General features: G+C 49.7%; 6 protein-coding genes across 6 annotated transcripts; 3 read left to right on the plus strand and 3 right to left on the minus strand.

The window, feature by feature from the left end:
- Positions 1–888: 888 nt before the first annotated feature.
- Positions 889–2,754, plus strand: L3040_000504 (uncharacterized protein; the record flags this gene model as incomplete). The annotated part of the gene is made up of 5 exons (XM_007288839.2): positions 889–1,254; positions 1,309–1,419; positions 1,519–2,105; positions 2,185–2,396; positions 2,489–2,754. The coding sequence occupies 5 exons, from the start codon at positions 889–891 to the stop codon at positions 2,752–2,754; spliced, it is 1,542 nt and encodes a 513-aa protein (XP_007288901.2).
- Positions 2,755–7,356: 4,602 nt separating this feature from the next.
- Positions 7,357–11,061, minus strand: L3040_000505 (uncharacterized protein; the record flags this gene model as incomplete). The annotated part of the gene is made up of 5 exons (XM_066155181.1): positions 7,357–7,536; positions 7,597–8,348; positions 8,430–10,623; positions 10,690–10,734; positions 10,876–11,061. 5 exons carry the CDS (start codon positions 11,059–11,061, stop codon positions 7,357–7,359), a joined length of 3,357 nt encoding a protein of 1,118 aa, XP_066013227.1.
- Positions 11,062–12,141: 1,080 nt separating this feature from the next.
- Positions 12,142–13,192, minus strand: L3040_000506 (uncharacterized protein; the record flags this gene model as incomplete). Its single annotated transcript, XM_007288841.1, has 2 exons — positions 12,142–13,013; positions 13,111–13,192. The coding sequence occupies 2 exons, from the start codon at positions 13,190–13,192 to the stop codon at positions 12,142–12,144; spliced, it is 954 nt and encodes a 317-aa protein (XP_007288903.1).
- Positions 13,193–14,403: 1,211 nt separating this feature from the next.
- L3040_000507 (uncharacterized protein) lies at positions 14,404–15,449 on the minus strand (the record flags this gene model as incomplete). The annotated part of the gene is made up of 4 exons (XM_066155182.1): positions 14,404–14,515; positions 14,572–14,813; positions 14,862–15,004; positions 15,056–15,449. 4 exons carry the CDS (start codon positions 15,447–15,449, stop codon positions 14,404–14,406), a joined length of 891 nt encoding a protein of 296 aa, XP_066013228.1.
- Positions 15,450–15,704: 255 nt separating this feature from the next.
- L3040_000508 (uncharacterized protein) lies at positions 15,705–16,145 on the plus strand (the record flags this gene model as incomplete). Its single annotated transcript, XM_066155183.1, has 1 exon — positions 15,705–16,145. One exon carries the CDS (start codon positions 15,705–15,707, stop codon positions 16,143–16,145), a length of 441 nt encoding a protein of 146 aa, XP_066013229.1.
- A 768-nt stretch (positions 16,146–16,913) lies between these two features.
- Positions 16,914–18,937, plus strand: L3040_000509 (uncharacterized protein; the record flags this gene model as incomplete). The annotated part of the gene is made up of 6 exons (XM_007288844.1): positions 16,914–17,120; positions 17,209–17,286; positions 17,384–17,637; positions 17,690–18,213; positions 18,330–18,402; positions 18,481–18,937. 6 exons carry the CDS (start codon positions 16,914–16,916, stop codon positions 18,935–18,937), a joined length of 1,593 nt encoding a protein of 530 aa, XP_007288906.1.
- Positions 18,938–19,195: the final 258 nt, after the last annotated feature.

The following is a 19,195-nucleotide window of genomic DNA, read 5'->3' on the forward strand; positions in this document are numbered from 1 at the left end:
TGAAACTAAACTTTTAAGGCACCCTCGAGGGGTAATACTTAGGCCTGTACCGTGGTACGTAGTACGTTGCTCCACGACGAGTCCGTGATCAAAAGACCCTTAATTTAAAATTAATGTAAAAGCAGGTAGTTGTGAAGAGCGGCCCAAGTGTCCTCTCTGGGACTCGATGCCGGTGTGCATGCAGCAAAGCTCGTTTAGCATCGCGAACAGGAACTATCAATGGGTGGCAGACACCCGGTTGGCTTGTACAGAAGATGCAACCGTCGTATCTCTTCCTTCTACCTCGGATAATCGGACGCAGTACCAATCCGGTCTGTACAGTAAGAACAGTATAAATTGTAGGATTTCTTTCCGTCAGGGCAAAGGTTAAATTTCATCCACGGCAGTGCTGATCGTCTACTCGTGGTACGGGGGTAGTCAATCCTCAAGCGAGAGCTTCGTACTTACAAAATACTGTACGGAGTATGACTGTGTCAAGCTCTTTTCTCTCATCGGACGGTCTCAGACTCTCAGGTGTCAGGGCAGAGAAGTAGTATAAGTAATGACTACGGAGTAAGTGCTCTACGGAGTATGAAGGCCCCCGTTCCTAGGTTGAAGGTTGAAGGTTGAAGGTTCAAGCGGGATGTGTACTATAGCTACGTAGTAGTAGTAATAATAATGCCAAGGTATGCATCAGTGAAGTCTAAGCCTCGTTTGAAACGCGAGATAAGAATCTCGAGGATTCATATATATTCGAGCGCATCCCCAGTCGTTGTCTGCTGACCCCCGACCGCGCAGTAGTAGCTATCACTCTTTCTAGCTGCGACAACTCCACCACACAGTTACCCACCACACAGTTACAGCGTAGTACTAACATTCGTTTCAGCTTTTTCAGACTCCCATCGCAAGATGTGGCTCTCGAGGAGTCTGCTCACCTGTCTGGTGATCATGGTAGGCTCGGTAACTGCCGAAGAGGCGGAATCCTGCTCTGCATCGGACCGAGAAGCTATCACGGCCCTCGAGGCCCGGTCCTATGGCACCAGCGCTGGCTCTAGTTGCGGCTGTCGCATTCTGAACACACTGTTTGCAGGAAAGGTCCTCTTCCCCGGATCATCAGCGTATAAGGCGGAAACAACGCACTACTGGGACCTTCGAGCGAACCAGGCGCCGAAATGCGTCTTCGTTCCCACCACGGTCCAAGATGTTGCCAAAGGTGTCTTTACTCTGCAAACCTGCAAGTCCCAATTTGCCGTTCGCGGTGCCGGCCACATGCCAGTTGAGTTCCTCCGCTCGTTCGATGCACACATTTGCTTATTATGAAACGTCTAGGTTCCTGGTGCGGCCAATACTGACGGAGGAGTTCTGATAGCGATGAGTGCTTTCAGGGACCTCAAACTATCTGCCGATTTGAGAACCCTTGAAGCTGGCCCAGCTCTGAGCGTAGGTAGCAATGCAACTCCTCAACTATCCTTCTCCGGCTTTATCAAGTTTATATCGTAGTCACGAGTTCGACACCACCCCAGGCTAACCGTTGCGAAGTGGTTCGACTTGTATTCTTACCTGGAGCCGTACAAGAAATTCGTCGTCGGAGGTCGACTGAAGAGTATCGGAGTAGCCGGCTTGACCCTCGGCGGCGGGATAAACTACTTCACTGCCCGGTACGGCTTTGCAATGGACAACGTCGTAGCCTACCAAGTCGTGCTCGCAGGCGGACGGGTAGTGATCGCCAGTGCAACCCGAAACACCGACTTGTTCTGGGCATTGAAGGGTGGCGGCAATAATTTTGGAATCGTGACCAGGTTTACCTTCAAGACGCACGACCTTCCCAGCGTCAGTACGACGATCCAGTTGTTCGGAGAAGAAGCCGTGACCCCATACATCCGTGCCGTTGCCGACCTAGCCAACTACCAGGACCAGGTCGACACGGGCGCCGGTGGGATCTTCACTATCATGACCAGTCCAGCGACCGGCGTATCTATACAGTTCTTGGGCGTACAAGATGGCAACACCGAACGGCCCGCCGTTTTTGCTAATTTCACGGCGATACCTAATCTCTTCTCCACGTTCGGGGTCACAACGCTGTCCAATTGGTCTTCGACGCTCGATACGCCCTATCAAGCAGCCAGGTAAGAAACTACTCCGTGGAGAGACAGACACCTGTCAAAAGAAGGGGGAAAAAAAATCTAACAGCTGTGGAAATCCCAGAAACATGTTTGGGATGCGCGTCTGCTTAGCCGATGAGGAGACCATGCAAAGCATGTACACCACGTTCCGAGCCGCGACGGCGGACATGGCGGGCATCGCCGGGTTCTCAGCGAACCTCGTCTTCCAGCCGATCCCCAAGAGTGCCACCACCGTAGCCCGCACTAACGGGATTGGCAACCCGTGGGCACTCGACAACCGCAAAGCCTACATATGTTAGTATCCGTACCCTCCTCTCCTCTCCCTCTTCGCCCACCACCGTCGCTCTCCTTCAAAGAAGGCCAAATCTAACCTAAGCGAATGGCAGTCTGGCTCATCACCACCCTCTGGAGCAACGCCGCCGACGACCGAACCGTCAAGCAATGGTCCAACGAACTGCGCGAGCGCATCCACGCCGCCAACGTGCGGCGAGGCACCGGGGAGCGGCACATCTACATGGGCGACGCGTCCGATGCCCAGGATCCCTTTGGAAGTCTCCCTCCGGCCAGCCAGGCGAGGCTGAAGTCCATCCGCAATCGATACGATCCGCAGCGGGTCTTTACGAAGCAGGTGACGGGTGGATTTAAACTGTAGATATTATTGTAGCTTTTAACTGTAGTTATAGTAGCTACTAGTCCTGGGTAGGACGTTTTCCCCCAGATAGTAATGTAAAAATATTAATGAGGCTGATTTAAATGGGAACTGATAGAAGGAGGTGACGTGAAGGCCTGGGTATACATATATGTATATATTTCTTCTTTATTAACCTGACGCATATTAATATCCTATCACTAAAATCTTATATCCTTAACATCTAATGATAGCCTTAGTCGGTCGGTCCCCTTTAAGATCTCTCTTCCTCCTTCATGCTTAACTTAAGCAGCATGCACACTACCGGTACTCTTCTAAGTTCTTATCACCCTGCTTTTTATATTTCTTTATTACTCCTTGAAAGCAAATATCTCAACGTCAAAATCCAAACTTCCCAATACCAATCAATCAATTAGCTTTCCTTATTTCCTCTTTCTTCGTGCTGAAGAGCTCAGTCAGTCAGTTAGTCATTTGGTCAGTCAGACAGTCAGCCACTCAGTCAGCCAGTCAGTCATTAGCAAGCAATCCTCCCCTCGCTTAGTCTCGCTTAGTCTCACTTAAAAAGAGGGCTCCCGGTATTCGATATCACCGAAACTATTGGCTTATCAAGTGGAAAGGGGATTATCCGAATCGCTATACGCCATGCGCCAGGTACTTATTACATCTACGTCTTTACTCCTTATAATACCAACACCAGTCCAAACTTTCTTCTCTCTCAAGCAGGAGGGAAGGAGGAGGGGCGGACCACTTTTCTCGCCTGCCTGATTGCTGGAAAGTAATGAAAAAATAGAATAAGTCAGTAAGGCATTGAGCGAAAGTGAGCTTTGCAGTTTTAGATCCATCTATCTGATTCTGCTGCTGCTCTGTTGCTGGCTGAGGCCTGGGCCTGGGCAGGTGTGTGGGTGTAGCGGTCCTAAAAAATGGGGGGTTGAGGGTGAGGGGGAGGGGGAATTCGATTTGGATTCGGATTTGGGGTATGGAATCGTCGGACTAGATATGAGATATGGAGGGGAGGAAGGAAGACGACGGGATTAGGTTGAGTTGGGTTCTGGTGTGATGGCTGGAGTAACGGCGAAGAAGGGAAGGGAAGAAAGGTAGATATCGAGTCCATATATACCACGCGTGGTACAGGCCCAAGTAGTACCCCTCGATGGTACCTCAAAAGTTTAGTTTCCACTTTGAACCCCCTGATTACCCTACCCTCGAAGGGTAATACCACGGTACAAACGTACTACGTAATACTACGTAAGTACTACGTCGCAGGCGTAAGTATTACCCCTCGAGGGTACGAAACAGGAGTTTTTACCAAGGTAAATAGGATTTTTAAAAAGGTCGAAGAGGGTCGAAGCAAATCGGAGAAGCGTCTTATTAGATCGGAGATATAATAAAAGCGTATCGAACAGGTTCAAATCTTAATTGATAAGTATTTTAATGCTGCTTTTTCTTACTTTTCTTTTTAGTTTTATTAGCAATATCCTAACTGCTATTACTATTATCAATAATAGAATCTCTTAGAGCTCTTAAAGCTCTTAAAGCTTTTAATCTTACTCGAGACGACCGATTACGTATTCATACTTTATATAACGATGCTAGTTTTTTATTATCTTAAATCGTTTGATTCGTTTCTCAAACTAAATTCACTCTCGATCAAGTCAAATACACTCTACGATGTTAAATAACACTTCGAAAACGTTTTAAACGACTTATTGCACTCGATACTTTAACGAGAAAACGAATGATCAATTAAGTTTTAAAGTTACTAGTTAATCGAAAAACGCTTTAAAATCAGATTCCCGCTTTGATGAATTTGAATTATAAAGAAAAGGCTATTCGAATAGCTATAGCTAAAGAAGGTTTTGCTCGCCGAATTTAGTAAAAACAATCTCTTTTAACTTCCGACCACGCTATTAATAAATTAACGTAAGCCCTCGAGCACGTTAATTAGATCGACGATCAATAAGATAAAGTGTTGTTTACCGATAAGACGTAAGCTTAGCCGAGAAAGCATTAAAAAGTCTACGTCACTCGTCGAGCTAATAAACGCTAGCACTTTGATTGCGTCGTTCGCCGAGATCAACGAAAAATCGGATGGATATTTTAAGAAAGAATTTGCGGAAAACTCGATCGAATAAAAAAGTTGTTTTAAGAAAAAGAGTAAGAACCGATTAATTCCGAAAGTTATTTAAGAATTATTATACTTATCGTCGATAAGATTCTTTACGATCATTTCGAATTGGAGTTTCAATAAGATAACGCTAAAAGACATATTGCTCGATTTATATTAGCTGTTTTAAAAGCTTATAGTATCGAGCCGATAAGATAGCTAGCTTTATCGCCCGATCTTAACCCGATCGAAACGGTTTAGTTATAGATAAAGGATTATATTTAAAAAAGATATCTTGATGTTTATCAAAACTATCTTCGATTAAGAATAGCTGTTTAAGAAGCGTAAGATTCGATCGATAAGAATAAAATTGTTGCTTTAATTAGAACTATAAGATAGCGTTGTTTAAACGTAATCGCGGCGGACGGGTAGTATATAGCCTGGTAAATGAAAGCTTATTAAAACAGCGAGAACGTACCTTCGAAGGGTAATACTTAGGCCTGTACCGTGGTACGTACCTATTGCAGTACCCTTTAAGGGTGCCTCAAAAGTTTAGTTTCCACTTTAAAGCCCTGGTTATCCTACTCTCGAGGGGTAATACTTACGCCCGGACGTAGTACATAGTTATCGTGCGGTAAATAGGTGTTATGATACGTACTGCAAAACTGCAATATGCATCGGAAGTCTGCTTTTGCATAATAGTCAAGAGCCATATCCGCTTCGATAGCGCAATTGATCGATCGATCGCTCGCTATCATCTAGATCCGTTTTATATATGCCGCTCAAAGTTTTCTTCATCGAAAACCCGATGCTGCTCCGCTGTCGTCAGCTGCGAGGATGCATCTCGATCTGGTGACTACTTGATTAGTGAGCAAAGATAGTTATCAAAATGCTTGAATAAGCGGCGATGGAGAGTTATCGCTGGTTAAAAATCCAAACGCTCCGGAGATAGCAGCAACATCCTCACGTTAGCAAAGGGCTATCAGGCAAACAATGCCGTATAAGAGTAACCGCTACCTAGTAATATAAAGCAGTATGTAAAGCACTTTAATCGGCTTGCTGTAAGGACTATCTTGTGCGGTAAATAAAAGTTATAGTACTAGAAAACTGCAATACGCATCGCAGGTCTGCTTTGGCGTAATAACAATTATTATATCATATGAAGTTTGCTAATCTTAAACACAGCCCGCCAGCGGCGAAGGAACGGCAATGAATAGAGCGCGTTCAAGTAGACTGATTGCATATACAAACTAATTGGTGATGGGTTCTCGTCTCGATTAGATAAGTACCTACCTAGTACTTGAGATGTAATTACCGGTACTGTACTCACTTAGCACGTCGAGCCGTACTGTATAAGAAAGAGGTCTGAGGGCGGCTGCTATGCGCCTGACGTTAATAAATGTAACAACAACAACAACAATAACAATAACAACAACTTACTTCAAGCACAAGCTATAATCGCTATAATACCCTCACGAACTCTTTCTTTATCAGATAGGTATACAGTATGCCATCTTATCCCATCTTATCCCATCCCATCCCATCTTATCCCATCCCATCCCATCTTATCCCATCTCATCCCATCTTACCCCATCTCATCCCATCCTCAAAAGCCTCGCCTCACAGCAGCAGCAGCAGCAGCAGCAAGATATATATCAGACAGTACTCGCTCGCTCGCTCGCTTACTTACTTGCTTACTTACAGTGTACACCAACCAACCAACCAACCAAACATGCACACACACACACACCCACTCACTCAGTCACCACAAACTCTTTCGTGCCGCCCCCACCCCTCCTCCTCCTGCTCTTCCTCCATCCAAGATTTTAATTTTTTTCCTCAGAAAAAAAAGAGGCAAGCAACTAACCAACTTACTGACTCACTGGAAATTTTTTTTTCTTTTTTTTTTTTCTTAACCCGTTTCACAACCTTGCAATACTTTTCTAGGTAGGTAGGTAAGTAGGTAAGTAACTAACTAAGGAAGGAAGGAAGGAAGGAAGGAAGGAAACATAGCTAGCTAGCTAGAGAGATATTTCGGGGGAAGGGGTGTGGTGTTTGCCCCGAAAGTGATGCGCAGAGAAGGTCATCTGGGGCGGGCAGAATATGGTGGACGCAAAGTTACGCGCAGGCCGAGCAGCCACCCCTTCAGTCCCGTACGCCTGCCGGCCGGCGACCTACATGAGCCCGAACAAAGAGAGGCGCACTGCTAGAGCATGTGTGGAATACTTGTGAAGATCCATATGTATTCTCGTACCATCGTGTATCTGTCCGTACCCGTCGTCTGTTGCTTTACATGAGTGCCTATCAAGAGCATCAAAAGAAGAACCACAGCTCCATTCAACCCGAGCACTTCAAATGTTGAATGTGTATGCAAGCCTTCCCGACGTTCCCACCTCTCCCAGCCCTTCTAACCTAGCCGGTTTACACCAGCCCTTCATTCGCGTCTTGCACTCCGCTTGAACCCTAGTGTTTGGAGGAGTAGCACAAGCAACAGATGCGATCTACCCAGCCATGCTAGCTATCGGGGCCATACCACTACCGCCTTCAGGAGCGATGCTGCCCTCAATTCTGCGCTTCGCCTCAGCCTTCTCCCTCTCGGTGATGTCTTCGTCTTTCTTGCGCATGTCGGGGGTGTATTGGCCTTGGCCGGGGTGGTGACCAATAGACATGCCAACGCGGAGCTACGTGTTGTCAGATTTTCTGTCCGAGAGAGTTGGTGCTTGATGTTATCAAAAACTTACCAGAGTCTCCAAAGCTCCGTTACTGTTGTCCACTAAATCATCATCGAATCTCATCACATTTTCCTCGAACAATACCAAGATCGTGCTTCCACCGAACTTGAAGTAGCCCAGCTCCTCAGCCCGCTTGACATTCTCGCCGGCCTTTCGCGTGATGACTGTGCTGCCGACCATCATGGCACCCACGCAGATCACCATGACCCGACCGTGCGCGACAGAATCAATTGGGATGACGATCCTGACGTTCTCGCCATAGACATCGAGCGCTGAACGGATAGCCATGGGGTTCACGGTATAGTACTCACCCTCGATGGTCTTTGGCGTGCCCATCACACCGTCAACAGGGATGTGGAAGCGATGGTAGTCTTGGGGAGCGAGCCGGAAGATCCCCAGAGCACCGTTTTTGTAACGCTTGGCGTCGTCGGGGTAAGCGTTACCAAGGAGTCTCTCGATGGAGAATTCGCGGCCCTTGACCCAGATCCGGGTGGCCTCGTCCATGCGGTTGAAGACCACAGAGCGGGAGTCAGCGGGAGAGACGATGATGCGTGGGTTATCGGGAGCAGAGCAGGGTCTAGCACCGGGCTTCAATGCACGGTAGAAGAACTCGTTGAAGCTCTTGAACTTCTCTATGGGGAGCAGGACCTCAGTCATGTCAAGTTGATGAAAGTTGATGAAACTCTGAATCTCCTTTGCCGAAGCTGGATCGTCAAATTTGACACCTTGCTTGAATGAGAGCCCGCGGAGAAGCTTCCGAACTGCGCTTTGGTTAGCACTCGTCAAACTAGGTTTCGCCTCGGACGTGGAGATGGTAACTGTGCAATATTTGCCAAACGTACTTCTCTTCTTCTCCATGTCTTTAGATTTCAGTCCCTTATATAGCAGCCTGATGCCCAATCTCACATAGACACTCATACGCTCTTCATTAATCTGCCCTGTGATGCGATCCTGCACGAGGATGTTGGCGGAGTTGGCACCGAGCTTGTAGCCTCCATATGAAATTTTGGTGATGACCTTCGAGTACCACTTTCTCTGAGCTTGACTGGATGTTACGAAACCTGCCATGACGATGTTATTGACCTGGCGCCAATCTTGACTAGCACAAGTCGCAATGTGAGTGACGATATCCGCATCGGAGCGCTTGTTGAGACGAGGTTGGTGGCAGATGGGGCATTCTCGGATCTCGACAACATGCTCTTCGCCTTTATCATTCAAGTCGTCCCTGTCCAAATAGTCTCCTTCCTCTCCACGTGTAGCAAGCTCCTCCACACTTTGCACCTCGACACTCAACTGAGATGGGTTGGCAGCAGCATATTCAGTGTTAGCTGGCGTAGAAGAGCCAGTGCCGGAAACAGATGACGAAGCTGGGGTATGGCCAGAAGCCCCTCCAAGTTGTGTTGGAATGTGGCTCTTCACTGCCGCAGAATCTGGGATTAGGCTTCTCATCTTGTCGCCCATGGTCGGCTTGGACTTCTCGATCAACTGATCCTCCAAACAGATGACAGCCTCATCGAAGCTTATTTCTGCTTCGGCCTCGGCGTCACTTGTTGCAGCATGAGAGAAGCGCTTGAAGAACCCATCAATGGTCGATTCCTTCAAGGTGGAGCCAAGGGTATCGAGCATAGTCGTAAGCTCAACCTTGCTAATACATCCACTCTCATCCGTGTCGTATTGTCTCAACATAGCCCTCCAGAATTGTTGCCGAAGTGCCGGATACGGCACATATTTCGCCTTGATGAGAAGCTGTGGGCTGTGCTTCTCTTCCCATTTCTCGGCATTCTTCAGCTTCAGAGGAATAGTGAAGGAGTGCAAGTCTGGGTCCCCAGCTGCATCAAACCCCTCATTGTCGTCCACCGCGTTTGGCGCCGGGGAGTTATCACCAGGCGCGAGTCCCCCGGGATTGGGATTGCTGGTTGAAGCAGGATTGGGTAGAGGCGTGGAAGTGCTAGGGTTCACGCCATTGGATGACAAACTATTGCCCGAGGTTCGCGATTTGAGAGGGGGCCCAACTGTCGTCTTGTTCAAGCTCTGCGATGACGACGAGCGAGACAGCGGGATCTTGAATCGAGACCGGTTGGGTTGCACCGGGACGGCAGCTGGGTCCACCGGCTCCTTCAGCGCGTACAGACCCGTCTCTGGACTGGCACTGGGCGCCGTATCTGTAATATCCTTGAGCGGATGTACGGCCGCAGCAATGAAGTCGTTTCCCGACAGCTTGTCCCTATCCACAACGGTGAAAGAGAGCGAGTACGTCTGCTCGTGCTTCAACACCTGGAAGATCATCTTTTCGTTGAATACCGGGTTCAAATTGTGCCTAATAACTCGGGTTCTGTACGTCTTCTTTCCCAACGAAGCAATCACGAACGGATCCATATCGAAGGAAGTCCGGGTCATGTTGCGTTCCGGAGGCAAATCTGTGATCTTTCCGATCTCTAAGAACACGATACCCACCACCTCACTCCCACCGGTAAACTCGTAGCCATTCAACCGTTTTTTCTTTCTCAAGCCTTTCAGGCGCAGCTTGCGGCGACTCTTCTCCGCGTTCTCGGGCTTCGTCGGGTCGTCCGTCTCATCGCTTGGGTCCTCATCGTCGTCATCCAGAAAGTCATCGTCCTCCGCCCCATCCGCGGGCATGCCCGCGTTCTCCAGATCACCCAGACCAGCCAAGGTCCTAAACTTCTCCAGCACTTGTGCGGGGGTCGCAGAATGGTTGCTCGAGTCATACAGCGCGAACTGCAGCTGCACGTCCCCACTGACATTGCTGCTCTTCTTGCCTCCAGGCCTCTTGCTGCGAAGGGGAAACCATCGAGGCTCGATCTCGGTCCTGTCCTGAGTGAAGATGTCCTCGAGGGCCAGGTCAAATTCGCCCAGGTAGTCTTTTCCGAAACGGTCTTTGTCCCAGCACACGCAGTCGAGCAGGAGGGCGCTGGCGCTGTTGACGGGCATCTGGATCGTGGTGTTCCATTCTGGGTTGAGGGTCTTGGGGACCGATTGCGTCGCGTTCTTCGAATCGCCGAGCGTGACAACGAGATACTGTGATTCTTTAGGCTAGATATCTGGCGGGGGGTGGTGGTGGGCAGAGGCGTGTGGGCTACTCACTGGGTCGGAAGTACCGCTCTTGTCTTTGGCTGCAAGATTCCTGGCCTGGAGTCACATCTCCGTCAGCCTCTTTTCCTAGCAATGGCATGTTTCCCTCCGGTCCGGGCCTCCCAGCTTCTGCCATCTTCTGCCATCTTCTGCCTGTCTGTATATGTCTCGGCCCCCCGGGGGATCGATAAGGCCTACCTTCAGCACGACAACCTTCAGCATCAAGCCAGTGCCCTTCGCGGCCTCGGAGCTGCCATCTCCAGTGGCCGCTGTCGACCTCTTCATGCTGACGGGATTCGGACTCGAGCTTCTCGAGCTTCTCGGGGGGTTCGTGCTGCCGTTGTTGAATGACTTGAGACGGGTTGGCAGCGGAATGCGGACCATTTTATGATTTTATGGGGTGGGGGGGGGGGGGGGGGGGATGGTTTGCGGAGGCGGGGTGGAGAGCTGGGGGGAGGGGGGGGCTCTGGGACTGTGACCGTGACGGGGACTGGGATTGGGATTGGGCAGTGCTGACTGCCAATGCAGCTCGGTAGAAAGTGAAGCAGCACAAAGTGGGCGGGGGGTGAAGCAACGAGGAGAGAAGCCAGCCAGGCAGTCTTGGTGGTACTTGTCGTAGAGTGTTTGCGTAGGGTAGAGTCCAGTCGAGTCGAATAGGTAATAGCCTGGAGGAGAGTCCGTCGGGCAGCGCAGCGCAGCGCAGAGCAGAGTAGAGTAGAGCTAGAGTACCGGTAGAGTAGAGGAGCTGAGGAAGCGCAACTCGGCAGAAGGATTGCTTGCTTGCTTGCGTTGCATTACATTAGGGATTAGGGGGCGGTGATCTATGGGGAGGAAGGGCTCGTCTTGTGGATCTGGAGGTGGACGTGGACGTGAACGGGCCCGTGGGGAGGCAAAAGAGACAGAGGCAGAGGCAGAGGCAGAGCCAGAGGGAGAGCCAGAGCCAGAGCCAGAGCCAGAGCTTTTGATGCCGTGTCGTGGTAGACATGGCCGTGATGGCACAGTACAATGGCCGTGGCAGTACGACTCATTAATTCAACATCCCGACAGCCCATCCGGTCCATCGCCAGTCATGAAGAACTGTGTGCAATCATCATGGGTGCCGTACGTACCTATCTGGCTTCAGTCGGACTACCGGTAGTATCTATCTATCGAGGTATGGCATATACAGTAGTGTGGCGTGTGTTTGGACCAAGATCAACGGCCAAGCACAGACAAGATCTTCCGACCCTATGGATAATATGTATTATTGCCGATCTATCACATCATGAAGTCTGTCTCTACTGTATGGGTGTTCCCGCGACATATTGTTCCGTGGTCCATTGCCCAATCCCCAATCCCCAATCCCGTCAACACAAAACGATTTAGACGCCAGACAATGCCACGGCCCATCCCAACGCGGAGACAGAGAGGAAAGAGGAACAACACCGACAAAGATGCCAAAATGCCCAGTACCCAGGGGGTATTCTAAGCAGCCACACCCTCCTCCATAATACTCTGCTTGGGGGTGTATTCCGAGAACGCATTCGGCCACAGGAACATCTTCTCCTCCTGGCTCGGAGTCGCAGCCAGGTACTTCGGAATGGCCTTCGTACTGGATACCCGTCTCCACAGATTCGCCCGAGGGTTGAAGCGGGCCGGCACCCCATGGCCCTGGGTCTTCTTCTGATCCTCCTCCATGATCATCTGGATCTCCTTCTGAATATCCGCAAACGTGTCAAAGCCCAAGTACGGGATCCGGTTCTCGACACAGTATTCCTCCAGTCTCAGACCTCTCCGCGCGAACAAGACATCTGCTTCTCGTGCAGCGGGCAAATCAGACACCCCATCACCAATGAAGACGATCAGGGGAATGGTGCCGTCTTCGGCCTCCAAATTGGCCTGTGCCCGGGCTTCGGTGATCGAGAGAGCCTTGTCGTGGCCGAGTTCGGTGTCGTGTCTCCAGATCGGCTTCCACTGACTCCCGTCCTCCTTGATCTCGGCTTCATTCGCCACAATGTCAATGTGCGCCGCCTGCTCCTCGCCCAAGAACTCGTCCAGCACGCGGCGGAGAATGGGTTTCAGGCCGGCGGAAATGACGTTGAAGGGGATCGAATTTAGGACGCAGAAATCGTGGAACGCGTGGAAATCCGGGTCAATTTCGAGCGTATCTTTCATGACCATGAAGCCGTCGTCGAACGGCACGTTCAATGAGCCCCACATCTCTTCAGATACCTCGCGAAAGGAGCGCTCCCCGGAGTGGATTTGGGAGTCGAGGACTTGGCGCTGCTTACTACCGCAGCCATGGGCGTCGAAGAGGATATGCCCTGTATCTTGCATGAAGATCGTGCCGTCAAAGTCTGCAGGATTGCGAGTTAGGTGACATCTGGGATGGGTCTGCATCCAAAGGTTGGTGATGAGAAGAGAAGGACAGTACAGGAGATGAGCAAAACGAACCTGAAAAACAGATAATCTTCCGCTTTTTAGTCGACATGTCCGTCTTTCGCTGAGGCATCATGCTTGGTCTGGGAACTGCCATATTCGTGGATACGAGAGTTACAAGTGGGAAGAGGGATTGAAGTAGATTGAGAGACTGGATTGAGTTGAATCAGTGTAGGGGTGCCCGTGACGACGCTCGCGGATTTCCAGCTCGACGATACGATTGAGAAGAGAAAATGGATATGAGAATGGGTAGTGGAGGAAAGGAGACGGCTCCTCTTATTCTCCTCCGCGCGCACCGGACAGGGACGGAATCATGCACGTGCACGACATCAGCCAGAAGATACCGTAAGGAGATAGATAGTAAGGCGATAGTAAATAGATGGCTTGTTTGGTAGGACGGAAACGGAAACGGAAACGGAAACGGTCTTGTCTTGCTCGCTTGTATGCACAGAAGAACACAGCGCGGGCGGCGAGAGGCGAGACTCAGATGGTGGCAAGTGGCACGCCGATCTGGCTTGATTGATAATTGTTAGGCCAGACGATGCATCAAGAACTGACTCTTGGGGGGCGGCGTCTAGACCGTTGCACTGTCCTGGCCTGGCCCCCCATACCCACAAGCAAAGCCGAGCAGAGCAGAGGAATGCAAAGCCGGATAGATGAGATGAAAGAGTAGGTAATTGGAGTGATGTCACTGACCAAGCACAACATCACATACAAGTAAGTACTGGAACAACCATCTCCGTACAGTTCAATACACGGGGTAGCTGCCGAGTCAAGAGCCTTTCAGGATTTGGAATGGAATGGATTGGAGTGGATTGGAGTGGATTGGATTGGGCGGTCATTCACAGAACTTCGTCAGTGTGTCGGTGTAGAAACAGAGAACAATCCCTCGTCCGGAACTTCCATCAGAAGCGTCACTTGGTATAGTACAGCAGCATGCATATTGTCCCGTACCATACCATACCGTAGCATACCGTACCATACCGTACCATACCGTACTACGCCGTACCATACCGTACCATACCCTTAGCAGAATCCATGCACTCAATGTCAAAGGGGCTGGTTACTGTAGTTGGTGATGTCAGTGCGCCTTGAGGCTTTTCCCTCCGCGCCGGAGCTTTTGCTCAATGGAAGCACAGCATCGGGGGAGCCGCTGCATTTGGCACGTCGTTCGGGCAACATGTGCATCTGCCACCTTGATTGGATATGTGAAATGCGTCCATTGTCCCATTCTGGAATACCTAGAGCTGTATCGTATTATGAATCCCACCCGACCCGTACGTCTTATGATTCGAATTCAATTCGTTATTATGCAGCAGCCACTTTCGCCGTGTATTTCGTTGATGCCTTGTCGAACATGGATGATTTCTCTTCCAGATCCTGGAGGAACATGTGTTCAGGGGCGGCGGTCTGGAGATCACTAATGGCACAACAGGAGTCAGGACCCATTTCCATGACTTGTGGGAAAGTACTTGCGCTTTCAACTTCGTGACATTTTTGCTGCCACCAATGACTTCGAGGACGATGCTATTGGCGATTGCCTCGGCGTTCTTGGGGTCTGTCGCCAAAGCTTGCTTGAGAGCTGCGGCTGCTTCTTCCGAGCGCCCTAGGTGGATTTCCGCAACAGCTTGTGAAACCAGACTCTGCGTTGAAGTCGTCGACGGGGCTTGCGCAAGTTCTTCGAAAACGTAGAAGGCCTGTTGGTATTTCTCTCCGCCCTGCGAGCCGTTAGCCAGTGCCAACTCTCGGGTGTGCTCCTGGCATACCATACGCAAGCCAACCCATGCTTCGGCCAGGTTGACAAGCAAACTATCTTGTGCCCACTTCTTTGCGGCCTGGACCTCCTTGATGGCTAAATCCGTGCGGTTCTGTTGGAGGTAGATCTGGACCGTCAGAGCAACGGCTTCGACTGCGACTCCGTATCAGCACGAGTTCCTGGAATATTCCCAGACTGACGTACGATTTCCTTCATGTTGAGAGAGCAACGCCAGTGCCTCTTCGCTTTCCCCTGCCGCCTGCAATACTGTGCCAGCCAGAACCTGCACCGTGGCGTTATCCCCAGCCTCGCTGGCTAACTTCCTCGCTGTTATCACTGCCGTGTCCTCGTTGCCTGCCGTAAAATCTGCCAGCGCACCTACTGCTGCCAGCTCCGGCTCTTGTTCACCCTTCACGTCTGCAATAACATTTTCAGCTTGTCCGAGGGCAATCTGGGCGCGGAGAGAGATGATGCGAGCGGGGAGTTTGTTCTCGGCGGAGAGGCCAGCAGTGTCGAAATTGATGGCTTCCTGAAATTGACCTTGGTGGAAGAAGTTGTGCAAGTTGAGCAGCTCGCCCTCAGCAGAGAATGGATCCATGGTGATGTGTAGTAGAGACGTTGTGGTGGAGGGAGTTGTTCGATGCGACGACAGGTACAGTACGTGTTACTTTCTCAAGGGCCGAGCTCTTACGGGGACCGAGGGTGGAGCTCGCTTACATCTTTTAACAACAATAACAACGTCAATGTCCAGAATCCTTCTCGAAATACTTCTTTTAAGCTTCAGAATATCGTTTCTTAATTCATCTATTTTCCTTCTGCGAGCCACCATGTTCATGATCTCGAGACCGTGAGCATGGTCTCGAGAAACCGGAGGTCTCTTCCGCTGGACGAACAGAATCTGGCTGGCCTGTACTATCCACCATCTCGCGACTTCGCCCTACTATGTATCAATGCTCCGCTGCTTCGTACTCTACGCTTAATGGAGGCTCGGTGTGGAAAACTCAGAGTCTTCGATGCTCAAACTCTTCCTTATGTCGTCCCAAAACTCCTGCACAATCGCCCAACTTCTGTACTGCGTTGGCCCGGTCTCCTCGGGGGCATGTTTGAGGTCTTTTCGAAGTCTTCGGAAAACGAGATCATCGTACCATTCCCGGTGTACTCTTTCGAAGTCTTTGATGCAACGTTTTGGAAGTTCGTCCATCGGAGGCTCGTCGGTGAAGAAATGACAGTACTTCTCAAGCCTCTCTTGGAGTTCAAGCTCTTCTTCAACTTCAAACCTCTTCTCAAGTTCTAACCTTTTTTCAATTTCGGCCATCTTTTGGAACTCATATTCTTCGCTGATCTCGCGTCGCTCTCCAAGTTCACGTGAGCTGGCGCTGGCGCTACCTTGTCTCGATACATCGTCTTGCACGATCACCTCCGACGAGGCGACGTCTTTGATAACGCATTTTCTCTTTATTTTCAGTGGGGGGATGAGAGTTAGGGGTCTTCCGGTTAGATCGTGAGGCCGCTCAGACATACTGGATTGTTGTCCGTAGGTCTAGGGCTCAGGGTCAGAGGCTCAGGTGGTTTTTATGCTAACAATGGTCGTGAAGCTACCATATATGACAACTTGGCAATCAGGCAGGCGAACCTCTCGTGGAACTGAATGACTGTTATAGTACGTCATATATATCAGTAACAAGATACCAACTAAATCACCTTGAAGAAGGATTCACAAACAACAAATCATGAATTTTTCTGGTAGCCCTTAGAACAAGTGACCACTCAACATTTGGGAGCTTGGAATATCGCAGAGTAGTACAATGGTCGCTGTATATGCCGTACTGACATGCACAACTGACAGCTTCATCAAGTAAAATGCTCATCTAGAGCAGGTGAATCATCGCATATCGATCCACAGCTTTCCACACATACTAATTACTACAGGTTCTCGAGTGATCTTATAAGTCTCGATTATATCTCCGCTTTTCACCAACCCTTACATCAGATCTCTTGAGAGTTTCGAACCTTTTACTTGAGGATAACAGTGTTCACTGCACTGTACCTACTCTAATTCGAGATGGCGATAAGGAAATTGAAGAAGAAGGAGAAGGCTAGCATGAGAGTCACGTATCCTGAGCTGAAAAGCCTGCCCGACGGGTGGGAATGGTTTATTTCTGCAGATAACGACTGCGTCGTATACTCCCTCGAAAGAGAGCGAGTGAAAACGCAACAACATCCATCACATGGCAGGCTCCCTACACCATGGGTTTTCAAAGCCTTCGAGGTCAGTTTTTTTCTCCATCGGGCATATTTCTAGTGCTTTATCCATCTGCTGCAACAGTCAAGGGAAATTCATCTAATCTGAACAGTAGGACGGCGATTGGGTCAAGCTGAGATATTGGAACCCACAAACAAAAAAATCGACCCGCCAAGATCCTCGGTATAGTCAGGTAAGCTTAAGTCTCTGCACCTAATGACTGGTCCTTCAGCTATTTCCAGGTTCTCATATTGATATTCGACAACTGCTAAATCACCGATACGAAACAGGCAGCTCTCCATGCTATCCGACGCAATGCGTCGAATGTCGAAGGCCTGGAAATTACCGCGTCTATTAGACGATCGGGCATCCCTCTGGAAAAGTGTAAACGGGCTCCTATTGGGACAAGAAACACCCGTGCCAAGTACGAGATAATGCATATCATCGACAGAGGAGATGGAACTGGCCCAGGCGCTATGAACCTAGGTGTCTTTGTGGTCAGGGTCAAGGATGGTAATCTCAGTCGTTTGAGCGTGGAAAAGAGGTATTTGACCAACTCGCTCTTCTCTCCGAAAGTTGCTAAATGGTGACAAAAGATTCAAACCTGATTGTATTGAGTTTGCCAAGAGAGAGGTTCGAATTCTTCACCAACTCAGACATCCTGCGATATCCTTCTATACAGCTGCATTCTTCGACGACTGCGAACGGATAGGCTCTCTGTACGTTGAATTTTGTGACAGTGGATCTTTGGAAAATATCATCACAGAATACTCCAAGAGACGGATTGCTGGTCAAGATGTATTTGTTCCGGAAGGTTTCATTTGGCACGCACTCGCTGGTCTCGTGGATGCGTTGGCATACCTCGCAAATGGGCGGAGCTTTATGGATCATAATGTCACCGGCAGCGGGCGGCTTGAAGGCTGGATGCCTATACTACACCGAGATATCAAACCCGACAACATCCTGATACGGTCAAGAGACAGAATCGGGACTAAAAAGTATCCGTATTGCATACTCGCCGATTTTGGTTTGGCGACTGAAGATGTCCAAACAGGTCACCCCCTAGCAGATGGTGGCCAGAATTACGGTTTTAAATGCGGAACACCGACATGGTTTGCACGTAAGTTGATCGGGCCATGCCCCCTTGGTTTCTGGCTGCCTCATGGGCATCTTGCTCCTGAGACTACCCCCGATACACCCAAAATTGGGATTGTTGCTGACATTCCGTTATTCCAGCTGAACTGCGCTACATCCCGTATCCGGCTCGGGGCAATATTGATCATAAACAAAGGTTCCCCTCGCCTTACAGGTCAGTCTATCCCGCCCCGTATAAAATGAATATTTGGCACTCAGAAGATGGACAGAGGTCATACTGACGTGGTTACAGACACAGCGGAAAGACAGATCTTTGGGCAGTTGGCGCATGCATCTTCAACCTGGCGGAGTGTGAAGCTTTTAGCTCAAATGGATCCGGGACAAGATCAACTCACTCCAATGCGCATTTGGTTTTTGACCGCATGCCCAAGGGCCTGCCTGCCGAGGATTGGATGCAAGGCTTAGCTTCCAACAAGGACCCAATGCAGATTCGGGACGAGTACTCTCCAACGCTTGGGAGAGCCATTCTCATATGCACCACGGTGGATCCCCGAAAGAGGCCCGACGCTGCTTTGGTGGTCCAATATCTTAAGAAAGCTATTGTGTATGAGGAGATCAAGAATCCCGAGACTGAAGAAGATATGCTACCTCGTTGGGCCTTGAAAGTTCACGACTACCATGCCAGGAAACCATTCCCAGCCTGGCCCTATCATCCGCCTCCGAGGGGCCAAGAGATTCAATATCGATAGGCACGGTCTTCTTTAAGGCCCGGAACCTGGTTTTATTGTTCTATCTTTTAGTAGTACTTCTCTTTGGGTTAAAGGGGAGGTAGCGTGGGTGTCCCCTTGCTGGGTATGCATTTGTACAACATCACAGGCATGGCGATGAAGTTTAGTTATGCTACAATGATTTGCAGCTGTTTTAATCTTCTGGTAATACCTACCCGTGCGTTCGAAGATCTCTGTCTCTTTACTGCGCGCTCAATCGTAACGTCGACTTCAGATCTC

This window comes from Drepanopeziza brunnea, assembly GCF_022702325.1.
Source record: "Drepanopeziza brunnea f. sp. 'multigermtubi' strain 214-2 chromosome Unknown ctg1, whole genome shotgun sequence".
Lineage (NCBI taxonomy): Eukaryota > Fungi > Ascomycota > Leotiomycetes > Helotiales > Drepanopezizaceae > Drepanopeziza > Drepanopeziza brunnea.